This window comes from Trachypithecus francoisi, unplaced genomic scaffold (assembly GCF_009764315.1).
Source record: "Trachypithecus francoisi isolate TF-2019V2 unplaced genomic scaffold, Tfra_2.0 Lachesis_group1, whole genome shotgun sequence".
In the NCBI taxonomy this organism is placed as follows: domain Eukaryota; kingdom Metazoa; phylum Chordata; class Mammalia; order Primates; family Cercopithecidae; genus Trachypithecus; species Trachypithecus francoisi.
The window spans coordinates 25,080,253-25,107,827 of NW_022681454.1; the positions used below are offsets into that span (position 1 = coordinate 25,080,253).

Here is a 27,575-nt window from a genome sequence, read left to right on the forward strand (position 1 = left end):
CTAAGACACAGACACGTGCAGAGGAGAGACCATGTGAAGACCCCGAAAGATGACGACCATCTACGAGCCAAGGAGAGAGGACTTAGAAGGAATCAATCCTGCTGACGCCTTGATCTTGGACTTCCAGCCTCCAAAACTGTGAGAAAATAAATTTCTGTTGTTCAAGTACCCAGTATTTGGTACTTGGTTATGGCAGTCCCAGCAAACTAATATATTAGGGTTTTTTTTTTTTTTTTTTTAGAAATTGAGGTACAGAGTTGGGTGTGAAGATTTCTGGGGATCAGCGTTGGAAAATCCTATAAGAACACGAGGAAAAAGGAAAGGCCAGGCTGGGATTCACACCTGTAATCCCAGCACTTTGGGAGGCTGCGGCGGGTAGATCATTTGAGGTCAGGAGTTCAAGATCTGCTTAGCCAACGTGCCAAAACCCACCTCTATGAAAAATATAAAAATTAGGTGGGCATGGTGGCACGGGCCTGTAATCCCAGCTACTCGGGAGGCTGGGGCTGGAAAATCTCTTGAGCCTGGGAGGTGGAGGATGCAGTGAGCCAAGATCACGTCACTGTCCTGCAGCTTGGGTGGTACAGCAAGACTCAGTCTCAAAAAAAAAAAAAAAAGAAAAAGAAAAAGAACATGAGGAAGGCAGAATAGGGCAGAGTGAGGAGAAGTTGCATTCAGTGAGGTTGCAACCAACATGGAGTTTTGGAGCTGGGATGCCCTGCCCTTCAGCCCTGTTCCAAATTGAGGCAAGGGACCTCTGTTTTCCTACATCAGTCATTCTCAAGGTGAAGGGAGTGTGATTTTGCTCCTAAGGAGGTGTTTGCTCCTAAGGCTGTCACACTGGGAAGCAGGGGTGGTGAGTGTCCACTGCAGCGTTCATTAATTAGAGGCCAGAGGTGCTGTTTAACATTCAACAATGCACAAGACAACCCTGCCCCTCAACAAAGAACCATCCAGCTCAAATGTCAATAGTGTTGAGATTGAGAAACTCTGCCTACATCAGGGAGCCACTAACCATGGGCTGCTCTTGCAAGGGTATGCCCTTGGGCAGATCCCAGCAGCTTAGGGCAATTCCCAGTGTGGCGTGTAGCTGTGAGCTCATGTTCCCAACAGATTGGAAATGTGTGTGTTTGCCATGAAGAGAGGATCTCAGCAGAGCAGAGTCACTCTCTGGCCCCTCAGACTGCTCTTTCTTATGTTATAAAAATAATGACCTACCATATTTTAGGACCTGATATAGTTTGGATATTTGCTTTGCTCAAATCTCACATTGAAATGTAATCCCCCATGTTGGAGGCGAGCCCTGGCAGGAGGTGATTGGATAATGGGGATGAATTTCTCATGAATGGTTTAGCACCATCCCATTGATGCTGTCCTCATGGTAGTGAGTTCTCGTGAGAGCAGGTTGTTTAAAAGTGTGTGGCAAAAAATATAAAAAATAAAAATAAAAAAGTATGTAATAGGCTGGGCGTGGTGGCTCACACCTATAATCCCAGCACTTTGGGAGGCCAAGGCAGGTGGATTGCCTGAGCTCAGGAGTTCAAGACCAGCCTGGGCAACATGGCAAAACACTGTTTCTACTAAAAATACAAAAAAATTAGCTAAGCATGGTGGCACATGCTTGCAGTCGCAGCTACTCAGAAGCTGAGGCACCAGAACCTAGGAGGGGGAGGTTGCAGTGAGCCAAGATTGTGCCACTGTACTCCAGCCTGGGTGACATTGAGATTATCTCAAAATATATATATATATAAATGTATATATATTCAAATATATATTTAAATACATATATTCTCTCTCCATATATAGATAGATATAGAGCTCTATCTATTGTAGAGAGAAACAAAAATAAAATAAATAAAAGTCTGTGGCACCTGCCTCGGTCTCTCTTGCTCCTGCTCTGGCCATGTAAGACATGTCTGATCTGCCTTCGCCTTCTGCCATGATTGAAAGTTTCCTGAGGCCTTCCTGGAAGTCAAATAGCTATCAGCACCTTGTTTCCTGTACAGTCTGCAGGACTCTGAGCTAATTAAACCTCTTTTCTTTATAAATTACCCTGTCTCAGGTATTTAGTTAATAGCAATGCAAGAACGACCTAATACAAGACCATATCCTGTAGGGTTTACATATATTATCTCGCTTAGGCCTCATAAAAAGCCGAAGTGGTGGTTTTCATCATCCCATTTTATAGCACAGGAGTCTGAGACTCAGAGAAGGTTAATTACTCACCTAAGGTTACTGAGCTTGTCAGTTACAGGACCAGAATTTGAATCCAGGACTCTCAGCCTTCAACCTCTGGCTTTTTTGCAAATAGGAAAGACAACATTTGCTAAAACAGGAGCAGCACTCATAGGAGGAGGAGGAGGATGAATTGCAAGCTTAGCCTGGAATGAACATAGACCCCAGGTTCAGAGCAGCACGAAGCCCTGAAACAATGTCTGATACTGTGCGAACATTCCAAGGCCAGACCTGAGCTCAGGATTCCTGGAGAGAAGCCTCCTGCCACCTTCCTATCTGCAAATGTTAATGGGTTATGAAAAATAAGCCCTCTCATCAGGAGGACTTTTCTTTTTTCCCTCCTCAAGGAGAATGCATGGACCTTTAGACTTTGTATGGTAACAGTAATTATAAAAAAGGAAAAAAAAAACACTTTCTGGTAGTCAATTGTATAAAAATAATTTTATTTACTACTGTAAATAAAGTAGTGCAAAGAGTAGTTTGGACCCACAATATTGCATTACTGATTTATTTACTACCTTAGCAGCATGTAGTATACAGACATTCTGCTCTTTCTCTTCCTCTCTCTCTCTCTCACACACACACACACACACACATCCCTGTACGACTCAGGCAGGCATAAGGGGTAGGGATGAAACTATAAGCTAAAGGCTTACTTTCTGCATATTCCGTTGCTGCCAGTCTATTCTAATGGGTAATTCATGGAGAAGACTACAGTTAAGTACTAAGAATCTTCTAAATGTAATTTCATGGATTGCAATTGAAATGTAAAAGATATCCAACAATGTCATTAAATGATTCGGAAGCGCTGCGACCCTAGACAAATTCAAGGAGAAAAATGTAAACCAATTTACAAAGCTATCGCCCTCCCTGCATTTCCAGGCATAAACAATTTACTTCAGGGTGACTTATAACTGCTCGGTCTTGGAAGTCAAAGAGAAATCTATCAATTCGGCTTTGAGGAACAGGGCTGTGGCAAACACAGGTACCAAAATATTATCTACCCTGTAGAGTAGTCATAACTTTCTGTTCTTTGATAAAGGAATGAACCACGCACGACGATTCTTAAGACACATCTTAGTGTATAAGAATCCAGATCTGCCACAGGGCAAGCTGTGACTCCTAATACATACAATCACTGGAACAAAGGCTGTGATGACCCAGTAGCCCTCCCCACGTGCCCTATGATCAAGATGTTCCTTGTATGTGTTTGATGACCTTTGGGATTACCACTGCCTGATCTGGGTACTTCCTTGTAATTTGACTTTTTAAAAAAAGGACACCAATTGCAAAATTTGCATCCAGTTGACAAGACATTTAAGGTGTTTATCAGGATCATGCCCTGGCCCCAGCTTCCCAATATCAGCTGTTGAAAGGATTCTCTCTCATCCGGAGAGAACCGGAGAGGACAGTTCACCCACGTGGCTCCAGGTTATTAGTGACTGTGGGCTGGTCTTGGTCAGAGGCATCTGCAGCTGGAGTCACAGCTGGACTTGCAGTGGACGTGGCAGTGTCTGGGGAGGCCCGGGATGGTCTTGGAGAGGGATCGCTTGCTGCAGAGACACATGCACAGCAGGTGCTGAATACTCAAAACAGTGCATTCAGGACGTACAACCACACCTAGACTCTGGCAAGCCGGGAGAGATGCATCTAGTCTAATAACTCTGACACTAACTAGCCAGGCAACTCTGGGCCCATTATCTAAGTTTAAGAAGATGGCACCACATGCTGACAATCTGATTTCTAAATAAAAACCCTTCAAGAGTTTCACCTCCAAGTGCCAATGCTCATCTCCAAGGGGACATTCTAGGAAGTTCAAGAATGGGTCCCCAAACTTCTGGCTTTTCTGGATATATGCAGGAATTCTCCTTCAGGCCCCTTCCAGTACCTACAGAAGAGGTCGTGGATTCCAACACTCTTCTGAAAGAATAGGAGAGTGATGGGGAGGGGCAGGATGTTGTAGAATGATGTGCCCTTTCTAAGGTCATTAAAGCCACTACTCTGGCAGGTGATCTAGTGATTAGAGTCCCAATGATGAGGTACAAAGACCATTTTGCAACAGTCAGGAGAACTGGTTTGGGCAAGTCTCATTCATCTGCTGCTAACAAGTGACCTTGGGATAGATACAGACGGCAGACATTTTGGTTGTAGAATGTTTGAGTCTCCTGGGCCTCGGTTTCGTGACTTGTGAACTCAGAGTCTTGGATTAGATGATCTTGAAACCCACTTTGATCCTAAGACTTACCTTCCTGATGATCTCTGAGGAAGTTAATGAAGTACTAAGGCATGTATTTTCAAGCTCAGGGAAATGTTTAAATCACCATGGTAACAAGATAAATCAGCAATCAGTTTTCTGATTTTTTAAAAAAGTGCCAATGTGTAAATGTAGAAAGAATGTATAATTAGCATTGCCACCGTTTAAATCTTTGGTAAGAGCGTAGTAAAAATGTTCGATGTCTCTACAGGAAGTTAGTCATTATCTGTGTGAGGACTCCCCCTCTTCCACTAGGGGGTTTGCAATCACTGCACAAGACCCCCACAGCCCAGCCTAATTTTAAAGTGGCCTCTTTGTCTGTGCTCACCTGGAATGTGCACTAATTTTATTACTGGACTAGAATCAAGGTAACCAGGACAATAAGCATGCTGTTTAAAAAATTAGAGAGTGTATTCCAGAGCCAAATAGGAGTGATTTGTGAATTATTTGCTGCCTGGGGGACCATTTTCTGTACATTAGTGAGAATTATCAAGAACTGGCCCAAACTGCAGCCCATGGGCCAAACGTAGTCATTGCTTGTTTTTGTATGGCTCGTGGTTTAAAAACAGTTTCTACACAGTTGAACAGAAGAATAGTAATATTTCGTGACACGTGAAAAATATATGAAATTCAAATTTTGCATCCATAGTAAAGATTTATTAGAAACCCAGCCACAGGCTTTGCGCCGTGGCTCATGCCTGTAATCCCAGCACTTTGGGAGGCCCAGGCAGGCAGATAACCCAAGGTCAGGAGTTTGAGACCAGCCTGGCCAACACGGTGAAACCCCGTCTCTATAAAAAATACAAAAATTAGCTAGGCGTGGTGGCGCGTGCCTGTCATCCCAGCTACTCAGGTGGCTAAAGCAGGAGAATTGCTTGAACCTGGGAGGCGGAGGTTGCAGTGAGCCGAGATTGGGCCACTGCACTCCAGCCTGGGCGACAGAGCGAGATTCCGTCTCAAAAAAAAAAAAAAAAAGAAAGAAAGAAAAAAAAAAAAAAAAAGAAACCCAGACACAATGGCTGCTTTTCAGCTACAGCGGCAGAGTGGAGTAGTTGTGACCAAGACAGCCTTGAGGGCCCAAGATGTTTATTATCTGGTCCTTTACAGAAAAAGTTTGCTGATCTCTGCTGTTGTTAGGAAGAACATCTGCTTGCCGACTGACCAGATGGAAGCAAAAAAGAAAGAATACGTGGGACTATGTTGAATTCATCCTGAAATGAGAGAATGTTTGCACAAAGGCGGTATAAAGGGGAAAGCCCTAGAAATTGTATGCTATAAGTAAGATCATGCCGACTTCATCTGGGCCTCTGGATCTAGCAGAGACCGGATTCATGTCACTGAAACACTTTTCAGGAGTGGAGATGCTGGTAAGATGTCAAGCTAATGAGATAGGACAGGAGTACAACCTCTTCATAAAATCTCTCTGACTGTTAGGCTACTGCTTTCTTCATAAGCACTGCTTTGTGACATTTTACTATAATTTTAGTAGAAACCTCATTAGCTGGAAATGTAGATGACAGGAAACAGTAGGAAAAGGTTTAATTAATCTTACACATATCACCTTACTCTTTTTAAAAGAACATTAGGCTAACCACTTAGCCAGAAGGAATGAGTTGCCTTAAGTTATAAATGTATTGAATAGGTTGACGTTGGTTTAAAAGGTTACCTAGTTGTACCGAGGAACTAGTAGTTCTACAAATCTTGCTCTATATGGTGTATTCTATTGAGACATAAAGTTGACATGATATTAGTAAGGCAGAGTTCTTTCTTTGAAATAGTGACTTCTATTTTCCCCTTCTGTTCTTGCCTTTAGCTTCCTTCAGGCAACTGGCCAGGCTCCATGATTTTTTGGTCTCAGGGGAGGTTTGTGGCCGGGCAGAAGTGGAGACAGCTCCAGACATAGACTTTACTTTGGGATTTTTTTGTTTTTCAAAAGCCTGGTCCATTAAGGCAATTATGCTTGGTGTACCCTCCCAAAGAGTGGACAAAGGAGAGCCCTTTTGAGATGCAACAGGTGAGGAAAGGAGCTTCTTGGAGTCCTTGGGTTGTACCCACAGCAGGGCCTCTACCTTGCCCCATCAGCAATCAGAAATAAAGACTTGGGAGAAGAAAGGCTAATGACACTTGGCTTTGGCAAAGATGATGGAGTGCCCAGGTGACCCAGAAGCTGCAAAGCCAATGGACCTGGGGGAACAGTGTAGGCCCAGGGTGATGTGTGTCCTACTATGAGACTGGTGACTACCTGAGTGACCCTAGGGCCACCCAAACCCAGGGACCTTTCCACCACCGTGGGAGGCATAAGCCGCAAGAAAGACTGAGCTGCCTGGTGGGATGCGAGCCAGCAGTCAAACACAAGTTCCCTTGAAGGAAAGAATATATATATTTATCCATAAATATACATGTATTCTTTATATATAAATATATATTCTTTATATACACATATATGTATTCTTTTTATATATAAATATATATGATGAAGATCAAGACATTGACTAATCTATTGAAAGTACCAATTGAGCTATCTTGGTATTTTTGATAGATTAGTCAGTGTCTTTGTTGAAATGCTTTAAAAAATAGTTGAATGGGCCGGGTGTGGTGGCTCACGCCTGTAATCCCAGTACTTTGGGAGGCCAAGGCAGGCAGATCACGAGGCCACGAGTTCAAGACCAGCCTCACCAACATGGTGAAACCCCGTCTCTACTAAAAGTACAAAAATTAGCTGGGTGTGGTGGTGTGCACCTGTAATCCCAGCTACTCAGGAGGCTGAGGCAGAATAATTGTTTCAATCCGGGAGATGGAGGTTGCAGTGAGCCGAGATAATGCCACTGTGCTCCAGCCTGGGTGACAGAGTAAGACTCCATCTCAAAAAAAAAAAAAAAAAAAAAAAATAGTTGAATGGGCCAGGTGTGGTGGCTCATGCCTGTAATCCCAATACTTTGGGAGGCTGAGGTGGGCAGATCACTTGAGGTCAGGAGTTCAAGACCAGCCCAGCCAACATGGTGAAACCATATCTCTACTAAAAATACAAAAATTAGCTGGGCGTGGTGGTGCACACCTGTAGTCCCAGCTACTCAGGAGGCTGAGGCAGGAGAATCGCTTGAACTCAGGAGGTAGTGGTTGCAGTGAGCTGAGATCTCACCACTGCACTCCAGCCTGGGCAATAGGGTGAGATTCCATCTCCAAAAAAAAAATTGAATGTTTTAGAAAGAGTCTAATAGCAAAGAAAAGCATACTAGGCTTTGGTCATTATGTCTGCTTCTGAGGTAAATCAAGCTATTTATGTGTAGGTGTTACCTAGTGTCAGCATGCTTTAATTGCAGGTAAAGTACCCCAGAGGACATACTCCTTGAGAACTAGCAGCTAACATTTGTGGTTTTGCTTTGTTTTGTTTTGTTTTTGAGATGGAGTTTCACTCTTGTTGCCGAGGCTGGAGTGCAGTGGCGCGATCTCGGCTCTCTGCAGCCTCTGCCTCCCAGCTTCAGGCGATTCTCCTGCCTCAGCCTCCCAAGTAGCTGGAATTACAGGCATGCACCACCATGCCCAGCTAATTTTTGTATTTTTAGTAGAGATGGGGTTTCACCATGTTGGTCAGATTGGTCTCAAACTCCTGACCTCAGGTGATCTACCTGCCTTGGCCTCCCAAAGTGCTAGGTGTGAGCCACTGTGCCCGGCCCATTTGTGGAGTTTTAAACACTGTACATGTGTTACCTCATTTGGTTATCTCAACTACAACAGGCAGTGGGTGTATTACTATTTCTACTACTTACAGAAGAGGGAACTGAGGCACAGATAGGCTCCTTCCTTTGCCCAAGGTCACATAGCTAGCTAGTGGCAGGGCCAGGAATCTTAGCAGCATGCCTTCCACACCAATGCTGTTAACTACCGTCCTGCACTGCTAGCCTTCTGAATGCAGGACAATTTAATGTGGCAAATGCCATGACGTGTCAACCATATATCACAGAGCATATAAACTCAGGAGGAAAATGAAGGTAGTTGGAGCTGAACGCAAAATGGATGGACAGCTCAACTGCAAGTCTTGACTATAAATCATTACTTTTTAAAAACAACTGACTGGAAAAAATGCAAATCACAAAATGACAAACCTCTCTAACTTATAGCAACAATCCTCACCCCAAGCTGCTGACGGGAGGCTCCTAACTCTCAAATCCATTTCCTCTTTTTCACACTGTCAGTCAGCACCCATAGTTCATTATTAAGTTTGTTTCAGGCCGGGCGCGGTGGCTCAAGCCTGTAATCCCAGCACTTTGGGAGGCCGAGACAGGCGGATCACGAGGTCAGCAGATCGAGACCATCCTGGCTAACCCGGTGAAACCCCGTCTCTACTAAAAAATACAAAAAAAACTAGCCGGGCGAGGTGGCGGGTGCCTGTAGTCTCAGTTACTCGGGAGGCTGAGGCAGGAGAATGGCGTGAACCCGGGAGGCGGAGCTTGCAGTGACCTGAGATCCGGCCACTGCACTCCAGCCTGGGTGACAGAGCAAGACTCCATCTCAAAAAAAAAAAAAAAAAAAACAGTTTGTTTCACAACACCATGGCTGCTACATGCACCCATCCCTGTCTTCCCCCAGCTGTGGGGCAGGTCTCAGGACCTTGTGCCAGCTCATCGGGGAGACACCAAGTGGTAGAAACTTGATCTCTGAGCAGCATTGCCTTTGCGGCAGCTTCTCCTCACCTCGTCTGTGCCTCGATTTCCCTGCCCCATCATCCCATCAGCTCCACTGTGCTGCTGGAGTACCTTCTTACTTAAAAAGTATTGACAGGCCAGGTACAGTGGCTTATGCCTGTAGTCCCAGCACTTTGGGAGTCCAAGGCAGGTAGATCACTTGAGGTCAGGAGTTCGAGACCTGCTTGGCCAACATGACGAAACCCCGAAACCCCGTCTCTACTAAAAGTACAAAAATCAGCTGGGGGTGGTGGCACGCACCTGTAATTCCATCTACTCAGTCAGCTGAGGCAGGAGAATCACCTGAGTCTGAGAGGTGGAGGTTGCAGTGAGCCGAGAGGGTACCACTGCACTCCAGCCTAGGCGACAGTGAGACTCTGTCTCAACATAAATAAATAAATAAATAAATAAGGTCAGGTGTGGTGGCTCACACCTGTAATCCCAGCACTTTGGGAGACTGAGGTGGGTAGATCACCTGAGGTTGGGAGTTCGAGACCAGCTACTACAAATACAAAATTAGCCAGGCATGGTGGCACATGCCTGTATTCCCAGCTACTTGGGAGGCTGAGGCAGGAGAATCGCTTGAACCCAGAAGGTGGAGGTTGTGGTGAGCTGAAATCGTTCCATTAGACTCCAGCCTGGGCAACACGAGTGAAACTCAATCTCAAAAATAAATAAAACAAACAAATAAATAAATAAATAAATACAAAAATTATTGACAAATTTGCACTTTGATGAGGACTTTTTAAAATGCAAAAATAATGTACTACAACTTTTTTTTTTTTTTTTTTGAGACGGGGTCTCATTCTGTTGCCCAGGCTGGAGTGTAGTAGTGCAATCTCAGCTCACTGCAACCTCCATCTCCGGGGTTCAAGCAATTCTCATGCCTTGGCTTCCCAAGTAGGTGGGATTACAGGCACATGCCATGATGCCCAGCAAATTTTTGTATTTTTAGTAGAGATAGAGTTTTCGCCATGTTAGCCAGGCTGGTCTCGAACTCCTGACCTCAGGTGATCCAGCCACCTCACACTCCCAAAGTGCTGGGATTACAGGAGTGAACCACCATATCCGTCCCATATTTCAACTCTTAACATTAGTTCTAACAGGGCTGGCAGACACTACTGTGGGGGTACATTTTGGAAATGTGTGGAATTTTTTTCTTTTTCTTTTTTTTATACTTCTCAGCCCTTACTACTCGAAGTATGCTTTTACTAGACAGCAGTGTGGGCATCTGCTAGGAGTTTGCTAGAAATGCCAAATCTCAGGGCTTACCTACTGAACCAAAACCTACTGAACCAGAATCTGCATTTAATAAGAACCCTGGATGATTTATATGCACATTAAAATTAGGAAGCACTGGGCTAGAATGTACTTATTGAAATCAATATTTTTTTATTTTATTATAATTAGTTTCTTTTTATTTCCCTTTTATATTGCTGTTAGGGCCCTATATTGATTATTTTAAATGTGTGTAGATGGGTTAATTATCACGAATTTCATTTCAAGGTACTAAAAAGTTCGTTACAAAATATTTGCTATGTGAGAGGCAATGGGTTTGAGACAGAAGACAATCACTGTTTTAAAGTACTGTGATTCTAAAACTAAGTTTGAACTTCTGCTGCCCAAATCCATTCTTAATCTTTTTTTTTTTCTTCCATTTTTTAGAGACTGGGTCTCATTCTGTTGCCCAGGCTGGAGTGCCATGGTGTGATCATAGCTCACTGCAGCCTTGAACTCCTGGGTACAAAAGATTCTCCTGCCTCAGCCTCCCCAGTAGCTGGGACTGCAGGCATGTGCAACCACATCCGGATAATTTTTATTTTATTTTAGAGACAGGGTCTCACTATGTTGCCCAGGTTGGTCTCAAACTCCTGAGCTCAAGTGATCCTCCCTCCTGGGCCTGTCAAAGTGTTGGAATTATAGGAGTGAGTCACTGTGCTTGGCCTCCTGGTCTTTATTTCCTTATTTGGGAAAGCTACTTCACCTCTCTGCCTCAGTTTCCTCATCTGTAAAATAATGGGCATAGAATTAAATAATTTTTATGATCCTGTCCAAACATAGCCTTCTTTAGACTGGTCAAGCAAGAAGTAGGTATGTGCTGGAGAAAGCAATTGAAAAAGTTTGAGAAAAACGATGAAAATGTATGAAAGAACTATGGGGATATAGGAAAAGCAAAACGTCACAGGACAGGAGAGACACGGAGACAAGAATGTGAAGAGACTAACAATGAAGGCATGGAGACAGAAAAAAGAGATGACTTCTGATCAAAGCAATTCTACCCGCCCATGAATTTTCATGGCTACCAGCTGGCATAAAATCATAAAGACAAATTTCAGTTCCTCTAACGGAATTGCATTTGTAATAATCATCACAATATTTCTACAGAGTAAAAATGACAAAGATAATTTGAAATGGAAAACACTGACAAGATGCAAAATAAATGACTATACCTGGCAACAAATTTAGGGACGGGACAGAATTTGCATGAGTGAAGTTTATTAACTGGCAGACTATGGGGCATCAAGCCCGGAAGGTTTTGATGGGTCCCTGTGAACCTCCTCAGGTAAATCAGAGAGAAATGATTTCCCACTAGCTCCTTGCAACAGTGACTTCCTTCTCACCGTGGAAGAGACGGTGACGTGCACCCCTTTCACTTTTCATTATCTGCTACACAAATAACAGCTACGCAAATGCTCCAATGCCATGTCCAGTCCTAATCTATACATTTGCAAATGTCTCTGTTTGTCTCCATGGGTTATTATATCCTTTTGTAGCCGCCCGAGATGGTAAAATATCAGTTTTCTTTCTCTCGAGAGACCAGAGACGTCTGTGGGTGTGAGTACCGACTATGCATGAGTTATTGCAAATGACACGACGGGGGCCTTCCTCTTACTCAGCTTATGGTCTAATAGAGGAGATAAATGTAAGAGCTAACATTTATTGGGAAGGTTTTGTGTGCCAGATAAATATAACAGCTAATGTTTAACTACAGTTGTCATTTTGGTAAGTGTCTTATGTGTATTTTTTTTTCACTTAATATTTTTTTCATTTTATGTTCCTGGGAAGTAGCTACTCTCAGAACCTCATTGTATTGATGAGAAATTTGGGGATCAGAAAGGTTAAATAACTTGTCATAAGTCATACAGCTAATGAGTAGCCAAGCCTGGACTCTAAGCCCAAATAGAAGCAAGTAAGGCTTGCTTGTCCTTAACTGCTATTCTATACTAGCTCAGAAAAATAACAATGATTAGTGGAAACCATGCTCAACTAAATGCCCACTTTACGATTCCTGCTCAGTCCCTCCCTCTTGAGTCCGTGTGGCCGAGGATTTTTATTCATTATGAGTGTTTGTTTATCCTCTTACACATTTGATTGCTTGACTGAAATGGAAGGGAAGACTTCATGCTGCCAGGGACTTTGGTGCTGTGTTTTCAGGCACACAGAGGCAGAATTCTGACAGATGTATTTTCAATGGAAGAAGTTGTATTAGGTCAGTTTCTTAAGCTTTTTAAAGAAAATCCTTATTTTGAGGGTTGGTGCGGTAGCCCCCGCCTGTAATCCCAGCACTTTGGGAGGCTGAGGCAGCCAGATCACCTGAGGTCAGGAATTCGGGATCAGCCTGGTCAACATGGTGAAATCCTGTCTCTACTAAAAACACAAAAATTAGCCGGGTGTGGTGGTGCATGCCTGTAATCCCAGCTACTCGGGAGGGTGAGGCAGGAGAATTGCTTGAGCACAGAAGGCAGAGGTTGCAGGGAGCTGAGATCACACCACTGCACTCCAGCCTGGGTGACAGAACGAGACTCCATCTCAAAATAAAATAAAATAAAATCCTTATTTTGAAAAATACAATAGTAACTTTGTGGCCTCCCAACAGCCAGGAATTTCATATACCTCTAGAAGGATTCGCACCCTGTGAAGACGACCCTAGGGATAGGAGATAGCATGACCAAGGGCACCAGGAGGGAAAACACAATTTTTCTGGTAGACCAAAAAAAAAAAAAAAATCCCTGCTTTTTTTTATATATTGCTTTCGCTTTTTATAAATCTTTACCTGAGACAGACTGGAAATACTGCACAGTCCAGGCGATCAATATGGACAGCAGAAAGGTTCCCAGAAAGTAGATCTGCAAACATCAGAAGCACACATTAGTGACTGACAAAGGCCAGAGGCCACAAGGGCGGGGCTGGTGGGAGATGAAACCTACCAGGGCTGAGTGGAGGACAGCACCCCAGAGAAGCCGCAAGTGCAGGTAAAGCCAGGCCAAGGAGCAGGGGCTGAAGGACTCCTCATTACTGTGGCTCCAGCACCTGCAGACAAGACCCAGGGCATCTTGACGTGTCAGCCAACTTTGGTGGCACGACCCAGGACTGGCATTTTCAGATCCACAAACCTACATTCTTCTGCTTTTAGACAAATGAGCACACTCAACTGACAAAGATGAGAGACAAAGAAAGAAAGCCAGTGGCCAAATAAGTGGTTTGGCCTGATCTGACATTCTAGAATCCCAGTAGGAAGTTTAGAAAAAGGTCAGTTTTGTCCTTAATTAAGAGTCAAGCCTGTTCTGCTGTGGTGACAGCAAAAATTTAAAAATAAATAAAATAAAAGTCAAGCAAGACGCTGAAGCACAGGACCTGCTAGAACAGTATTTCTCTTTAAAGTGCATATGTAGGAATGCCTCCTTAGCTTTCAGAAAAGCATCAGCTAATTAGGCCGGGCCTGGTGGCTCACACCTGTAATCCCAGCACTTTGGGAGGCCAAGGCAGGTGGATCACTTGAGGCCAGGAGTTAGAGACCAGCCTGGCCAACATGGGGAAACCTTGTCTCTGTGAAAAACACAAAAAATTAGTCTGGTGTGATGGTGCACACCTGTAATCTCAGCTACTCAGGAGGCTGAGGCATGAGAATCACTTGAACCCAAGAAGTGGAGGTTGCAGTGAGCTGAGATTGCACCACTGCGCTCCAGCCTGAGTGACAGAACGAGGCCCTGTCTCAAAACAAACAAGAGACAAGCATGGGCTAATCAGATTGTTATTCTTTCCATTCTCGTGGAAATTTTTGGTCAGCCCTTAAACTTCAGATCAAGTACCTTCTATATCTTAAAATTCATATATTAGAAAAGAGAAATACACTCGGATCTGGCTGAATGTTTTCTAGTAGAAGCAAACCCTGGGCTTTTTCTTTCTTTTCTCTCTCTCTGTTTTTTTTTTTTTTTTTTTTTTTTTTGTTCCTTTAGTAGAGATGAGGTTCCATCATGTTGGCATGTTGGCCAGGCTGGTCTTGAACTCTTGACCTCAAGTGTTCTGCCCGCCTCAGCCTCCCACAGTGCTGGGATTACAAGTATGGGCCACAGTGCCCTGCGTTTTGTTTTTGTTTGTTTGTTTTTTAAATACAATTTACATTACAAAATAAGGGTAAAGCTAACTTTAACCAAGAAGCAAACATCATCTACTTGGGTTCCTCAGATTCCACAGTTCTAGAGGCTCTGAGCTCACCTTTCGTACAGTTCCTGGAGAATGGAGATGTTATTAGAATGGAGAGTTGAGTCAATTTCCAAGAAATCCAAGATATGGTGTGGGATTATAGTACCTTCCTCGATTAACAGGGCCAGGTTAAAAAATCCCTAAAAACAAACCACAAACCAACCTCATCAACTCCTTGAAATAAAACCTAGACACATACTCTTCATCAGAACATAAATGTTTACAACCTCTAAAATTTTTTTTAGTCTCTAGAGCCAGATGGTTTTGTCATTTTCATTGATGAATTGTTTCCCTAAATATATGCATCTTAGAAATTTATTTGCAGGAGAACCAGGAGGCTTTCAGAAGCTGCTGTGTCCCATCTGCTCCGAAGCCAGTCAACCGGGAGATCTGTCCTTTCTCGCTTACTCTCTCAAAACAGAACTTACTGGAAAACGTGCCCTTGTATCATAAATGAAACAAGAATACCGAGTCGAATGCCATGTCCATTGCCTACAGACTATGCCCTCGGTTGCCATAGCCCTGTCGGAAATCTGACAAAATGTTTCTGTGGCTAGGGCGGCTTCCCATGATTGACATCCCAAGGCGGTGCCTGCCTTGCACAGGATCACCTAAGGGCACTCATCTCAACTTTCCTAGGCTGGTGCAGAAACCTCTTCTCATGACTCTTCTTGGCATAGATCTCCACTATGGTGTATTTTCCTACCTCTTCCTCTGACATCTTGTTCTTGATCCTTAGAGGTAGGACCTGTCTTATTGGGCTGTATGGATCCAATAAAATAAACATAGTTAGATGGCCCGACCATAGACATGCTTCATAAAGGATGGGTACTATTACACTACCTGGAGAATGCACACCCTCCATCACAAGCCGAGCAGGTGGCCAGATTAAGAAACAAGCAGAAAACGATGTGGTGCTTACCATTAGAACTTGACCAATTAAACTGGATTGTTGCCCTTGAAAGAACTCCGGATCGTGTTTTGTTTTTAACTTCTATTTCAACTTTAGGGGTACATGCACAGGTTCGTCATATAGATTATTTTGTTATGTGTTACGGGGGTTTGTTGTACACATTATTTTGTCACCCAGGTACTAAGCCTAGTACCTATTATTTTTCCTGATCCTCTCCCTCCTTCCAACCTCCACCCTTAGGTGTAGTGTCTATTGTTCTCTTCTATGTGCCCATGTGTTCCCATCATTTAGCTCCCACTAAGTGAGAACATGTGGTGTTTGGTTTTCTGCTCCTGCATAGTTTGCTATGGATAATGGCTTCCAGCTCCATCCATGTTCCTGCAAAGGACGTGATCTCATTCTTTTTTATGGCTGCATAGTATTCCATGGTGTATATGTACCCCATTTTCTTTATCCAGTCTACCGTTGATGGGCATTTAGGTTGATTCCATGTCTTTGCTATTGTGAATAGTGCCGCAATGAACATACATGTGCATGTGTCTGCATAACAGAACAATTTATAATCCTTTGGGTATATACAATCTCATTACTGGGTCAAATGGGAGTTCTGTTTTTAGGTCTTTGAGGAATTGCAAGTGTTTTCCACAATGGCTGAACTAATTTACACTCCCACCAACACTGCCTAAGTGTTCTTTCTCTTTGCAACCTCACCAGCACCTGTTCTTTTTTGACTTTTTAATAATAACCATTCTGACTGGTGTGAGATGGTGTCTCACTGTGATTTTGATTTGCGCTTCTCTAATGACATGATCACATCGAATGACTTATGTCTTCCCTCTGATCTTGCCTCTTAGTTGCCTCTGACAACAATCTAAATGAAAATCATCATTTACCATGTTGCATACCCCAGGACTTTCACAACCATCATATGTAGCAATCACGATAAAAATACTAGCAGCTCACAATGCCTGCCATATGTGAGGCATTGTTCTGTTTTCTATATTTATTCATTTAACCCTCATAACAACAAATTGATATAGGTGGTATTATCCTATTTTATAGATGAGGAAACTGAGGCACAGAGTGGTTAAACAACTTGCCCAAGGTTACACAGCTGGAAAGTGGAAGAGCTGGGGCGTCAAACACAAGAGGACAGGGTGCAGAGTCTCAAATCTTAAATTCCCCCAAGGTGCCACGGATAACCTCTAAATAGATGAAGCATTAAGTATCTTTAAGATGCACACACACACTCACACAACAGCAGAAAATAAACTACTTCTGCACTCTTTGAAAGGAAGGCACTCTTAAAATTTGAGGTATTAAGAGAAAAGAAGAAAATGGCTTTATGAATTTTTTTTTTTTTGAGTGCAATGGTGTGATCTCGGCACAGTGCATCCTCCGCCTCCCAGGTTCAAATGATTATCCGACCTCAGCCTCCTGAGTAGCTGGGATTACAGATGCCCACTACCACGCATGGCTAATTTTTGTATTTTTAGTAGAGACGGGGTTTCTCCATGTCAGCCAGGCTGGTCTCGACCTTCTGACCTCAGGTGATCCGCCCACCTCAGCCTCCCAAAGTGCTGGGACTACAGGGTTGAGCCACTGCACCAGGCAGGCTTTATGCAATTTTAAAGTCTCTAATCAGTGGAATAATACCAAGATTAAAATAAGTGGGAAAACAGAGTAGGAGAATAGTTGTATGCAATGTAATAGCTTAAGGTTCATTATCGACTAGATAAATATATAAAGAACTAATTATGGTTTAAATTTTTAAAAGTGTCAAAATTCCAATAGATAAACAGACAAAGAATAAGAATAGAGAATTTACAGAAAAGAAAATGTGAAAAGTAAGTTATCATAAACAAGTATATGTAAAAGTGTCCATCGTCACTAGTAATTAAGTAAATGCATGTTAAAAACAGTAAGAAAGTATCAACATATCATTATTCAATTAGCAAAATTAAATCATGAAAGCATCCAGTTGCTGGTAAGACTTCAGTCATCCTTCTCTACTTAACCGCTGATGGGTGAGGTATTAAATGGAAAGCCCTTTCAGAAAGCAAAATGGCAGCGTGCTATCATGTAGTCATAAAACCATTTATTTATGTTTTTATTTTTACTTTTATTTTTTGAGATGGAGTCTCACTCTGTTGCCCAGGCTGGAGTGCAGTGATCTTGGCTCACTGTAACCTCCACCTTCCAGGTTCAAGAGATTCTCTTGCCTCAGCGTCCCAAGTGGCTGGAACTACTGGTGTGCACCACCACGCCCAGCTAATTTTTGTATTTTTAGTAGAGATGGGGTTTCACCATGTTGGCCACGCTGGTCTCAAACTGCTGACCTCAAGTGATCCGCCCACCTCAGCTTCCCAAAGAACTGGGATTACAGGCATAAGACACTGTGCCTGGCCTTATAAAACCCTTTAGAATGTCTGACTCAATAATACTATTTCTCAGATTATAAGGAAAGTGTTCAAACTAAGAAAAAAGATGGAAATATAAAAATATTCATTGTAGCACTAGCTATAATTCCAACACAAGAGGAAACCACCTCCAAGTCTTCCTTGGTAGACTATAAATCCCATATAGGCAAGAGTATGATCTATCTTTTTATCTTATGTCCCCACCACTAATCATTGTCTAAGACATGGTAGGACTAGATAAATGTGTGTCAAATCAATGAATAAGTTAGTATACAAAAGTATAAGCATCCACCAATAAAGTAAAGCTTAAGAAATTATAATGAATCAGTTCAACAGAATATGGGGCAGCTATTAGAGGTAATAATTAGAGACTATGTAATAAAACGCACACAGTCCTACAATGAATGTTAAGACAGATTTTAAAAGTGACAGGTGGCCAGGTGTGGTGGCTCGTGCCTCTAATCCTAGCACTTTGGGAGGCCAAGGTGGGCGAATCACGAGGTCAAGAGATCAAGACCATCCTGCCCAACATGGTGAAACCCCGTCTCTACTAAAAATACAAAAATTAGCTGGGTGTGGTGGCACATGCCTGTAGTCCCAGCTACTCAGGATGCTGAAGCAGGAGAATTGCTTGAACCTGGGATGCAGAGGTTGCAGTAAGCCAAGATTGTGCCACTGCACTCCAGCCTGGCGACAGAGCAAGACTCTGTCTCAAAAAAAAAAAAAAGTGACAGGCACACTATGGATAACATGACAGATGCATTTGCTTGCGGGCAGGGACTGCAAGGAAACATGAAGACATAAAGGAGTAAAATTCCTGCCATAGAATTATCAGTGCATTCTTTGGTTTATTTTTCTTGAAAAATTATCCTCCATTGTTTTTGTAACATTGGCTTTCCAAAAAGTAAAAATAAAAATTGAAAAAAAAAAATCCAGGCCCAATTTTAAGTGACAGGAAATATGACCTAAGGGAGTTTATTTCTATAGCAAATGACTTTAGCAGCAACTCCCTCTTTTCAGAGGAAATGATAACAGAATAGATCACGTCCACTGAGTGTACTTGGCATTGGGCTTAGAGCTTTACACTGAACATCTCATTTAATCCTCACGATCTATGAGGCAGATGCTCTTATTACTGCCATTTACACATGAGCAAATAGAGATTCAGAGATTTAGTGACTCGTCAGGGACAAAGAGCTATGGAGTGAGAGAGATGTGGGATTTTAACCCAGGTAATGACCACCGTGATGTTGTACTTCCACTAAAAAAAAAAAAAAAAAGATTGGCCAGGCACAGTGGCTCATGCCTGTAATCCCAGCACCTGGGGAGGCCAAGGTGGGCAGATCACTCGAGCTCAGGAGTTCAAGCCCAGCCTGGGCAACATGGCAAAACTCCATCTCTACAAAAAATTAGCCGGACATGCATTTGTAGTCCCAGCTACTTAGGAGGCTGAGGTAGGAGGATCGCTTGAGCCTGGGGGATCAAGGCTGCAGTGAGCTGAGATTGTGCCACTGCATTCCAGCCTGGCTTACAAAGTGAGACCCTGTCTCAAAAAACTCCACAAAACAGTAACAACAAAAAAATCCCACCAAAGATTGATACAGGGATGAGTTTCCAATTTTTGTTTTGTGGTCAGACTGTAAAGCACAACACCAGAAATCCGTTGCAGCAGAGGGTAACAACTATCCAAACCTCCATCATGAAAATGATTCTGAGGTCCTCACAAGAGGATTCCAAGTAGCAAATGTAGAGGGAATAAGGGAAATTGAGAATCATCGTTGGAACAGCATGGTAATAATCATAAGAGGCAAAATTCCTGCCCAAAATGTATAACCTCAATCTGTTCAAGAGAAAACAGAAGACAGACCCAAATCAACAGACATTCTACAAGCTACCTAACAAGCATTCTTCAAGTATCAAGGGTCATGAAGATGAGAAAAGACTGAGGAACTGTAATAGATTGGAGAAGATTGGAAAGAAATATACAACTCAATCTAATGTGGGATCCTGGATTGAATTCTGGAACAGAAGAAGGATATTAGTGGAAAAATTGGTGAAATCTACATGAAGTCTGAAGTGTAGTTAATAATACTGTCCCAATATTAATATCTTAGTTTGACAATGGCATTGCGGTTATGTCAGATGTGAACATTAGGGGAAGTCGAATGAAGGGTATACAGAGCTCTCACCTATTTTTGCAACATTTCTGTAAATCTAACATTATTTTCAATTAAGAAGTTTACAAAAAAATCATCGAGGGAAAAACTCTGTCACTGAAGCACAGCCCAACAGTACAAGCAAACCACTTCCTATTGTGGATGCACTTCTAATTTCTTGAGTTTCTACCTGGTGAGTGAGTTTGATGTAATTTGGTAGAAATACCCTTTGATGTCTTTGATGTTTGGAGCCAAAGATCCAGTTTTAGGAGCTGGGCACTTTGCTTACCATCTGATTACTTGGCCTTGAACAATTCATTACCTTTTTCTTTCTTTCTTTTTTTTTTTTTCTGAGACAGAGTCTCGCTCTGTCGCCCAGGCTGGAGTGCAGTGGCGCGATCTCAGCTCACTGCAAGCTCCACCTCCCAGGTTCACGCCATTCTCCTGCCTCAGCCTCCCAATTCATTATCTTTGACTATAAATAGGGTATAATAATCTCCATTCCCAAGGGATTATGTGAGAATGGCACAGGGGACACAGTAGGTGTTTAATAAAGGCTCACCCTGATGGTTAGTGTCCTCATAGAGTTGTTTGATGGGCATGTGAAAATGGATGAACAATGGCTTTGTAAACTGTGCAGTGTATGCACACATAAAGGACTGTTAGGAAGATTTCTGGTTTTGCAAGTTCACAAATGGATGTCACCAAGAACTGGGTTTTTTTCTGAGACAGGGTCTCGCTCTTTCACACAGGCTGGAATGCAATGGTGTGATCACGACTTGCTGCAGCCTTGACTTGCCAGGCTCAAGCAATCCTCCTGCTTCAGTCTCCCAAGTAGCTGGGACTACAGGTGAGCACCACCACACACAGCTAATTTTTGTATTTTTGTAGAGACGGGGTTTCACCATGTTGCTCAGGCTGGTCCTGAATTCCTGACCTCAAGCCACTCATCCCCGTCGGCCTCCCAAAGTGCTGGGATTATAGGCGCGAGCCATCGCGCCTGGCCAAGAGCTGATTTTTGTTGTGGTTGCTGTTTACCTGGGAGTCTCCATCCAGGGCGGCTTGGGCATACATCTGCACAGACAACTCCAGGTCTTGTGACTGGTTTTGGTGGCCATAGTAGTAAAGATCTCCCATCTTCAAATATGCTGCAGGAAATAAAGCACAGATCCATTTGTCAAGTGGTTTTTTTTCACACCAACATTTTAAATTAATTGGCCCTTTCACATGAATGAAAGGTTTTCCTATTAGTATCTGAAGAACATCTTTATGTTTCCCTGATATGTCAAGAGAGAAACAAGCAAAAAGGCTTTTTACCCAGAGCATCCCTATATCTAGACATATTTTGCTTTCCTTTTTTTCTAAATTTTTTGTGATAGGGTCTCCGCCACCCAGGCTGGAGTACAGTGGTGAGATCAGGGCTCACTGCAGCCTTGACTTCCTGGGTTCAAGTGATGCTTCCACCTCAGCCTCCCAAGTAGCTGGGATTACAGGAGTATGCCACCACACCCAGCTAATTTTTGTATTTTTTTTATAGAGATGGGGTTTCACCACGTTGTCCTGGCTGGTCTCGAACTCCTGGACTCAAGCAATCCTCCCACCTCAGCCTCCCAAGGTGCTGGGATTACAGGCGTGTGCCACCGCACCTGGCCTCTAGACAGTTTCTTATTTGGCCGGGTAGCTCTCCTGAATAGCTCTGAACATCTTAGTCTACAACTTTGCTGCCCAATCAGCCAAGGTTGTTCTGGGTGCTTTACCTCACATCTGACATTTTGCTGTTCATTTTTGACATCTGTTGTTGGTAACTCTTTGCTTTAGCCATGTATTTTATTTTCCTCTGAAGAAAAACTTATGTTTAAGAGTGTATGTATTGGCTGGGTGCCGTAGCTCACACCTGTAATCCTAGCATTTTCGGAGGCTGAGATGGGCAGATCACTGGAGGTCAGGAGTTCAAGACCAGCCTGGCTAACATGGTGAAACCCCATCTCTACTAAAAAATACAGCAATTAGCCAGGTGTGGTGGTGTGTTCCTGTAATCCCATCTACCCAGGAGGCTGAGGGGAGAATCGCTTGAACCTGAGAGGCAGAGGTTGCTGTGAGCTGAGATAGCGCCATTGCACTCCAGCCTGGGCAACAGAGCAAGACTCCATCTCAAAAAAAAAAAAAAAAAAAAAAGAGTGTATGTATTAGTCAATGTCCAAGAAGGAAAACAGAATCCATTTCAGCTGGTTCAAAAGAGGAATTTCATCATGGAGAAGTAGTTACTAGGGTGTTCGGAGAGCTGAAAAGGCAAATGGAAAACAGTAGGCAGCCGAGATCAGCAGTGAGAAGGCTACTATTATCCCCAGGACTTAGGGGTCACAGAGTGCCTGTAATGTTACCAGAGACCCAGAGCCTGGTGCTGAGATCAAAGAGGGTGGAGCTGCCAGGCGGGGCTGGAACCGTGGAAACGTAGCCCCTGCCAGAGACACAGTTCAAAGCAGAGAGAGAAGGGGAGAAGTACTTGGGCTTCTTCTCCCATCCTGCAATCTTCTGCCTGTGCCTCTTACTGCCTGAAAGGAATCAGAAGCCTGTGGGTAGAGAAGTCCAGAAACTGTAGTTCCTGGAGGCCAGTCCCTTACCATGCAGAGCAGAGGAATCTGCACAAATGACTGGCCCAGAGAATTGTTCCATAATAGCGTTCTCTTTTACATTTTTGTTGACTCAGAAGAAATGTCGGGGGCTAGGTGCAGTGGCTCATAACTGTAATCCCAGCATTTTGGGAGGCCAAGGCGGGTGGATCACCTGAGGTCAGGAGTTTGAGACGAGCCTGGCCAACATGGTGAAACCCTGTGTCTACTTAAAAATACAAAAATTAGCTGGGCGTGGTCGTGGGCGCCTGAAATCCCAGCTACTCGGGAGGCTCGGGCAGGAGAATCACCTGAACCTGGAAGGTGGAGGTTGCACTGAGTCCATATCATGCCACTGCACTCCAGCCTGGGGAACAGAGCGAGACTGTCTCAAAACATAAAAATAAAAAATAAGAGATGTTGGGTCCAAGCACTCCATGGGACAATGGGCGAGGGGCAGTGCATTGTGTGAGGCTGAGAGCAGAGTTTAGCGATCTTAATAGCAGAGATTTTTCACGTTCTTTTCTAATTATTTAGAAATACCTCACTTCACACAAAGCTGTCAGATGTTCCCTGTTACTAAAGATGAAAAACTTCTAATGCTTCAGTTATGCACCTGTTTCTCTATACATACCAAAGGAAGGAGCATCGATTTGAAAAACAGAGAAATTATAGTATCTCCAAACACAGTTAACACCCAAGTATCTCCTGGCCAGGTCCTAAGGGGTAAAGGGAAGAAAAAGTTAATTCATTAATATTTCGGCCAAGTGATCAAGGTTGCCTCCATAAAACCCAATTCATTATCCTTAACCTCAGAGCTTCTACTCTGAGAAGAATACATTTACTTACTGGCCTCTCCTCACAGATGTGTGCTAAATTTGTCTGTGACACTTCAATTCCAGTTTCTGCTGCTAAAACATAATACAGCAAAGCTTCATGCCTAAAAATAGATGATTAATAATAAATTTCATATAGTGGTTCTTACTAATATTCACAGAGAGCTTTATATCCAAACATAAGAGGGCACAAAATAAGCAGTTTTTTTAAAAACCACAAAATCATGAGTTTTTTTTTTTTTTAAATAAATATTGTTAAAAATACTGCATGCACTGATTTATTTTCTGTCTTAAAGGCTGAACTCACAGATAAGGCTGGGGAGCTAGTTGATGCAACAGCTACCTCTACTGGCTGAAGGGCATGTCGGATGTTGGCTTGGGAGTTGTCTACTAGCCTTCAGTCCTTGAATCCTTCTTCCATCCTCGCTTAGAGGAGATACATGGTGTTAAGAAAAATCCCTGTGCTTTGGAGTCCTCTGTTTTATGAAAGGCTTTATAGGGCTTAGGATTCTGAATGAGCTTAATTAAAGCTGAGCTTTTGTTGTGCATTAGAAGTTTGGCAAAGGAGAGGCAGTTTACAAGGGACTTGATATCAATGGCCAAAAGACATAAGAGAAAAGAACGTTTGACACCACTAGCAATCGAATAATTGCAAAACAATGAGTGACCACTTTCATCTGTTGAAAGATTGGTACAAGATTCATATTTGGAATAATGGCAAAGGCTTGGGGAAATGGACATACTCTACAACTACTGCCAGCTTGAGGGCCAATAAATACAACGGTTCTGGAAGGACAGGCCCGGGGAGTCTTAAGAACGTACATACCATGTGGCCCTACAGTTCTCCCTTGTGGGGGTTTATTCTAAAGAAACAATCAGAGATATGTGCAAAGATTCTGTTGCCATGGAGTTCACGGTAGAGCTCTTTATATGAACAACAACAAAAAACTGGAAACACATGTCTGAAAATCAGAGACTAGTGAAATTCACCCACAGTGTAGCCACTTTCAGACGTGGCCATTAAAATGATGTGTGGAAGGGTATTCAAAAACATAGCAAAATATTTATGCAACATTTTCCATTCAGTGAAAAAAAAGCAGTATATATAAAACGATGCACCCTATTTTTGCAAAGCAAAAATATAACTGAACACACACATGTACACACATACACATGCAGATACAAATAGGCAGAGGAAAAAAGACCCTAAAAATTATCACCAAAATGCTAACAACACTTATTTCTGGGTGGTGAGAATGCATGTCATTTTTATTCTATTCTTTTTACTTATCTGATTTCCTCAATTTTTTATACGTTACCCAGCTTAAGAGTAGAACTCTATTTTAACCATAAGTAGTTTCTCAAAGCTTATTTTTCATTTTAAGGAGTTGATATTAATAGCTCTTTCTTAATTTTAGCTCCACCTAGGAACTGGTTTAGGAAACGGTGGGGAAAGGTTGGGTGAGGGGGAGTAAGGGAAGCAGATTCTGAAATCATCTTTTCTAAACTGCTAAAAGCAGCTTCTGGCAGGCAATCCCTTGGAGACCGAGAGGTGCTGGGGGATCAGATTAGGATAGTTAGACCTTCAGTCAGACATGCTGCAGGTCACAAGCCACATGGCTGCTGAGTGAGCCAATTCACAGGCTCTGAGATACCTAAGGCAGCTGACCAATTAGCCATGACTCAGGCTAAAGAGGGACAAGGTCAGCTGAGCAGTGTCCCTTGCAGAGGCAAGCCAGATAACAAGCCCCCAAGTGCAGCTGCAACAACATCCCGAAAGAAGCCTGGGGATTAGCTAACATAGCCTGCAAAATCTATGTTTGGCGACAAGAATCCTCAGAGCAGACCCAAGGCCCCAGACAGAGGGCATGCAAGGGAAGCCCAGCAGAAAGTCCCCCTCATTCTGACATAAGGTCCTCTTCCTAAGGTCTCAGAATTCTCAAGTTTCTTCAGAGACACTTCAGCCTGCACTGGTGTCTCAGTTTCCACCAGGGATTGATGAGGAAAGGAGACGGCGTAGGCCTGCAAACTAAGGTCCAATATTGGGCCAGTGCCCTCTGTGACCATAACTGACTGGGATGTGGCTCATGTTTACTAAAATGTAACAGCATGAGGTTTTTTCTGGCCAGGCGTGTGGTGGCTCATGCCTGTAAACCCAGAAGTTTGGGAGGGTGAGGCGGGAGGATCGCTTGAGCTCTGGAGTTCAAGACCAGTCTGGGCAACAGTAGACACCCTGTCTCTACTAAAACACAAAAAAATTAGTTTGGCATGATAGTGCATGCCTGTAACCCCAGCTACTCGGGAGGCTGAAGCGGGAGAATTGCTCGAACACGAAAGGCGGAGGTTGCAGTGAGGCGAGATTGCGCCACTGCACTGCAGCCTGGGCAATGGAACCAGACTCTGTCTCTAAGAAAAAAGAAAAAGAATTTTTTTCTTAACAGCAGAAACCAATAGGCTGGTTGTCAGAATGGGTGGGGGAAATGGAAGTTGATACTCCCTGCAAGAACATTCACAATGATAAACTTTATAAAGATAATATCTTGTGTCTAAAGTGATCTGGTAGTGGGGAAGGAAGGCAGGAACAAGTTTTATAGAAGACTTCTATCATCCAATCATTGTGTAAACCAGGAGGAAATGTCATCGAATTCTCAAGCATTTCCACTGAGGAAACACTGAAATTCATCAGAAAGAGATGTCTAAAAAGGTATGTGATATCCATAGAAGCACTGAACAAAAATCTACCTCTGGGCCGAGCACTGTGGCTCACGTGTACAATCCTAGCACTTTGGGAGGCCGAAGCAGGTAGATCACTTGAGGTCAGGAGTTCAAGACCAGCCTGGCCAACACTGTGAAACCCCATCTCTACTAAAAATACAAAAATTAGCTGGGCGTGGTAGTGGGTGCCTGTAATCTCAGCTACTTGGGGGGCTGTGGCAGGAGAATCATTTGAACCCAGGAGGCAGAGGTTGCAGGGAGCCGAGATTACGCCACTGTACTCCAGCCTGGGCAACAGAGCGAGACTCAGTCTCAAAAAAAAAAAAAAGAAAAGAAAAAAAAAGAAAAGAAAAAAAGAAATCCACCTCTGTCTTTCATCTTGCACAATCAATCACCCAATGCCTGTACCACCACCATCCATGTTCACATCTACTGAGCAGTGAGCTCTAGGTAGGGGCTGGCCACTCAAGACCAGATTTCCTCAGCTTATTAAAGCTTCTGAGACAATGCCTCTGCAGAAACCCTGTCCACATTTAGCCTTCTAGCACTTTGCTCTTACTGTGTTTCAACAGACGCCATCTGAAAGTATTAATTACAGATGTTCCTACACTTATATTCATAGAACAAACATTTACTCAGCATTTTTTAATTGCAGGAAACCCAAAGACAAGCTGCAAAACTATTGTCCTTCCTCGAATTTCCTCAAGCTTTAGGAAGTCAACCAGAGCTTCAAGCTTTATTTCCAATGCACGCAAGTAAAATTGTCCCCTAGACAGTCATTTTGACAGGTAGAGGGGACGGGTGCGGAGACGAAGGGATTGAGAGAAAAGAAAGAATTTAAGGACACATTTACTATCCTCCTTTCAGACCCAGCACATGCATTTCTAGAACTTTTATAATGATACATCTTAATCATCAATCCTTTGGCTGCTTGCTGTGAATTATAAATTTGAGTATCCCTGAGCAGTTTCTCCACAATTATATTATTTTCCATGTGCTCTTTTCTGCCAATGCTTGAAGGAGCTCAGACTATAAGGGTGAAAAAAAAAATCCTGGGGTCTCAGTGGAATTCAGGACCCAGCTTTATTGCAAAAAGGTGAATTTCTTTCACCTGGAGCTATGTATGCTTACTTGCCTTGCCTCAAGCTCACTATAATCTGGCTAACCTCCTGGGTTAAGTATTTTTGGTATATTTAAGACAAAGGACAATAAAATGCGTAGCTTGCAGATAAAACAGATAAAACACATGTAGGGGTAAGGCAGAGAGAAAT

At 43.1% G+C, this 27,575-nt stretch overlaps 1 protein-coding gene across 2 annotated transcripts in view; it reads right to left on the reverse strand.

The window, feature by feature from the left end:
- Positions 1–2,657: 2,657 nt before the first annotated feature.
- The window catches only part of SEL1L3 (SEL1L family member 3), a 117,071-nt gene continuing 92,153 nt past the window's right edge, over positions 2,658–27,575 (reverse strand). For both annotated transcript variants that reach the window (XM_033213925.1, XM_033213924.1), the window contains 7 exons: positions 23,603–23,693; positions 23,388–23,472; positions 21,183–21,292; positions 14,668–14,795; positions 13,380–13,482; positions 13,226–13,298; positions 2,658–3,788 (listed from right to left, as the gene is read on the reverse strand). In XM_033213925.1, the coding sequence (XP_033069816.1) occupies positions 3,649–3,788; positions 13,226–13,298; positions 13,380–13,482; positions 14,668–14,795; positions 21,183–21,292; positions 23,388–23,472; positions 23,603–23,693 (730 nt within the window). In that variant the 3' untranslated portion in view covers positions 2,658–3,648. The remainder of the gene's footprint in view (positions 3,789–13,225; positions 13,299–13,379; positions 13,483–14,667; positions 14,796–21,182; positions 21,293–23,387; positions 23,473–23,602; positions 23,694–27,575) is intronic.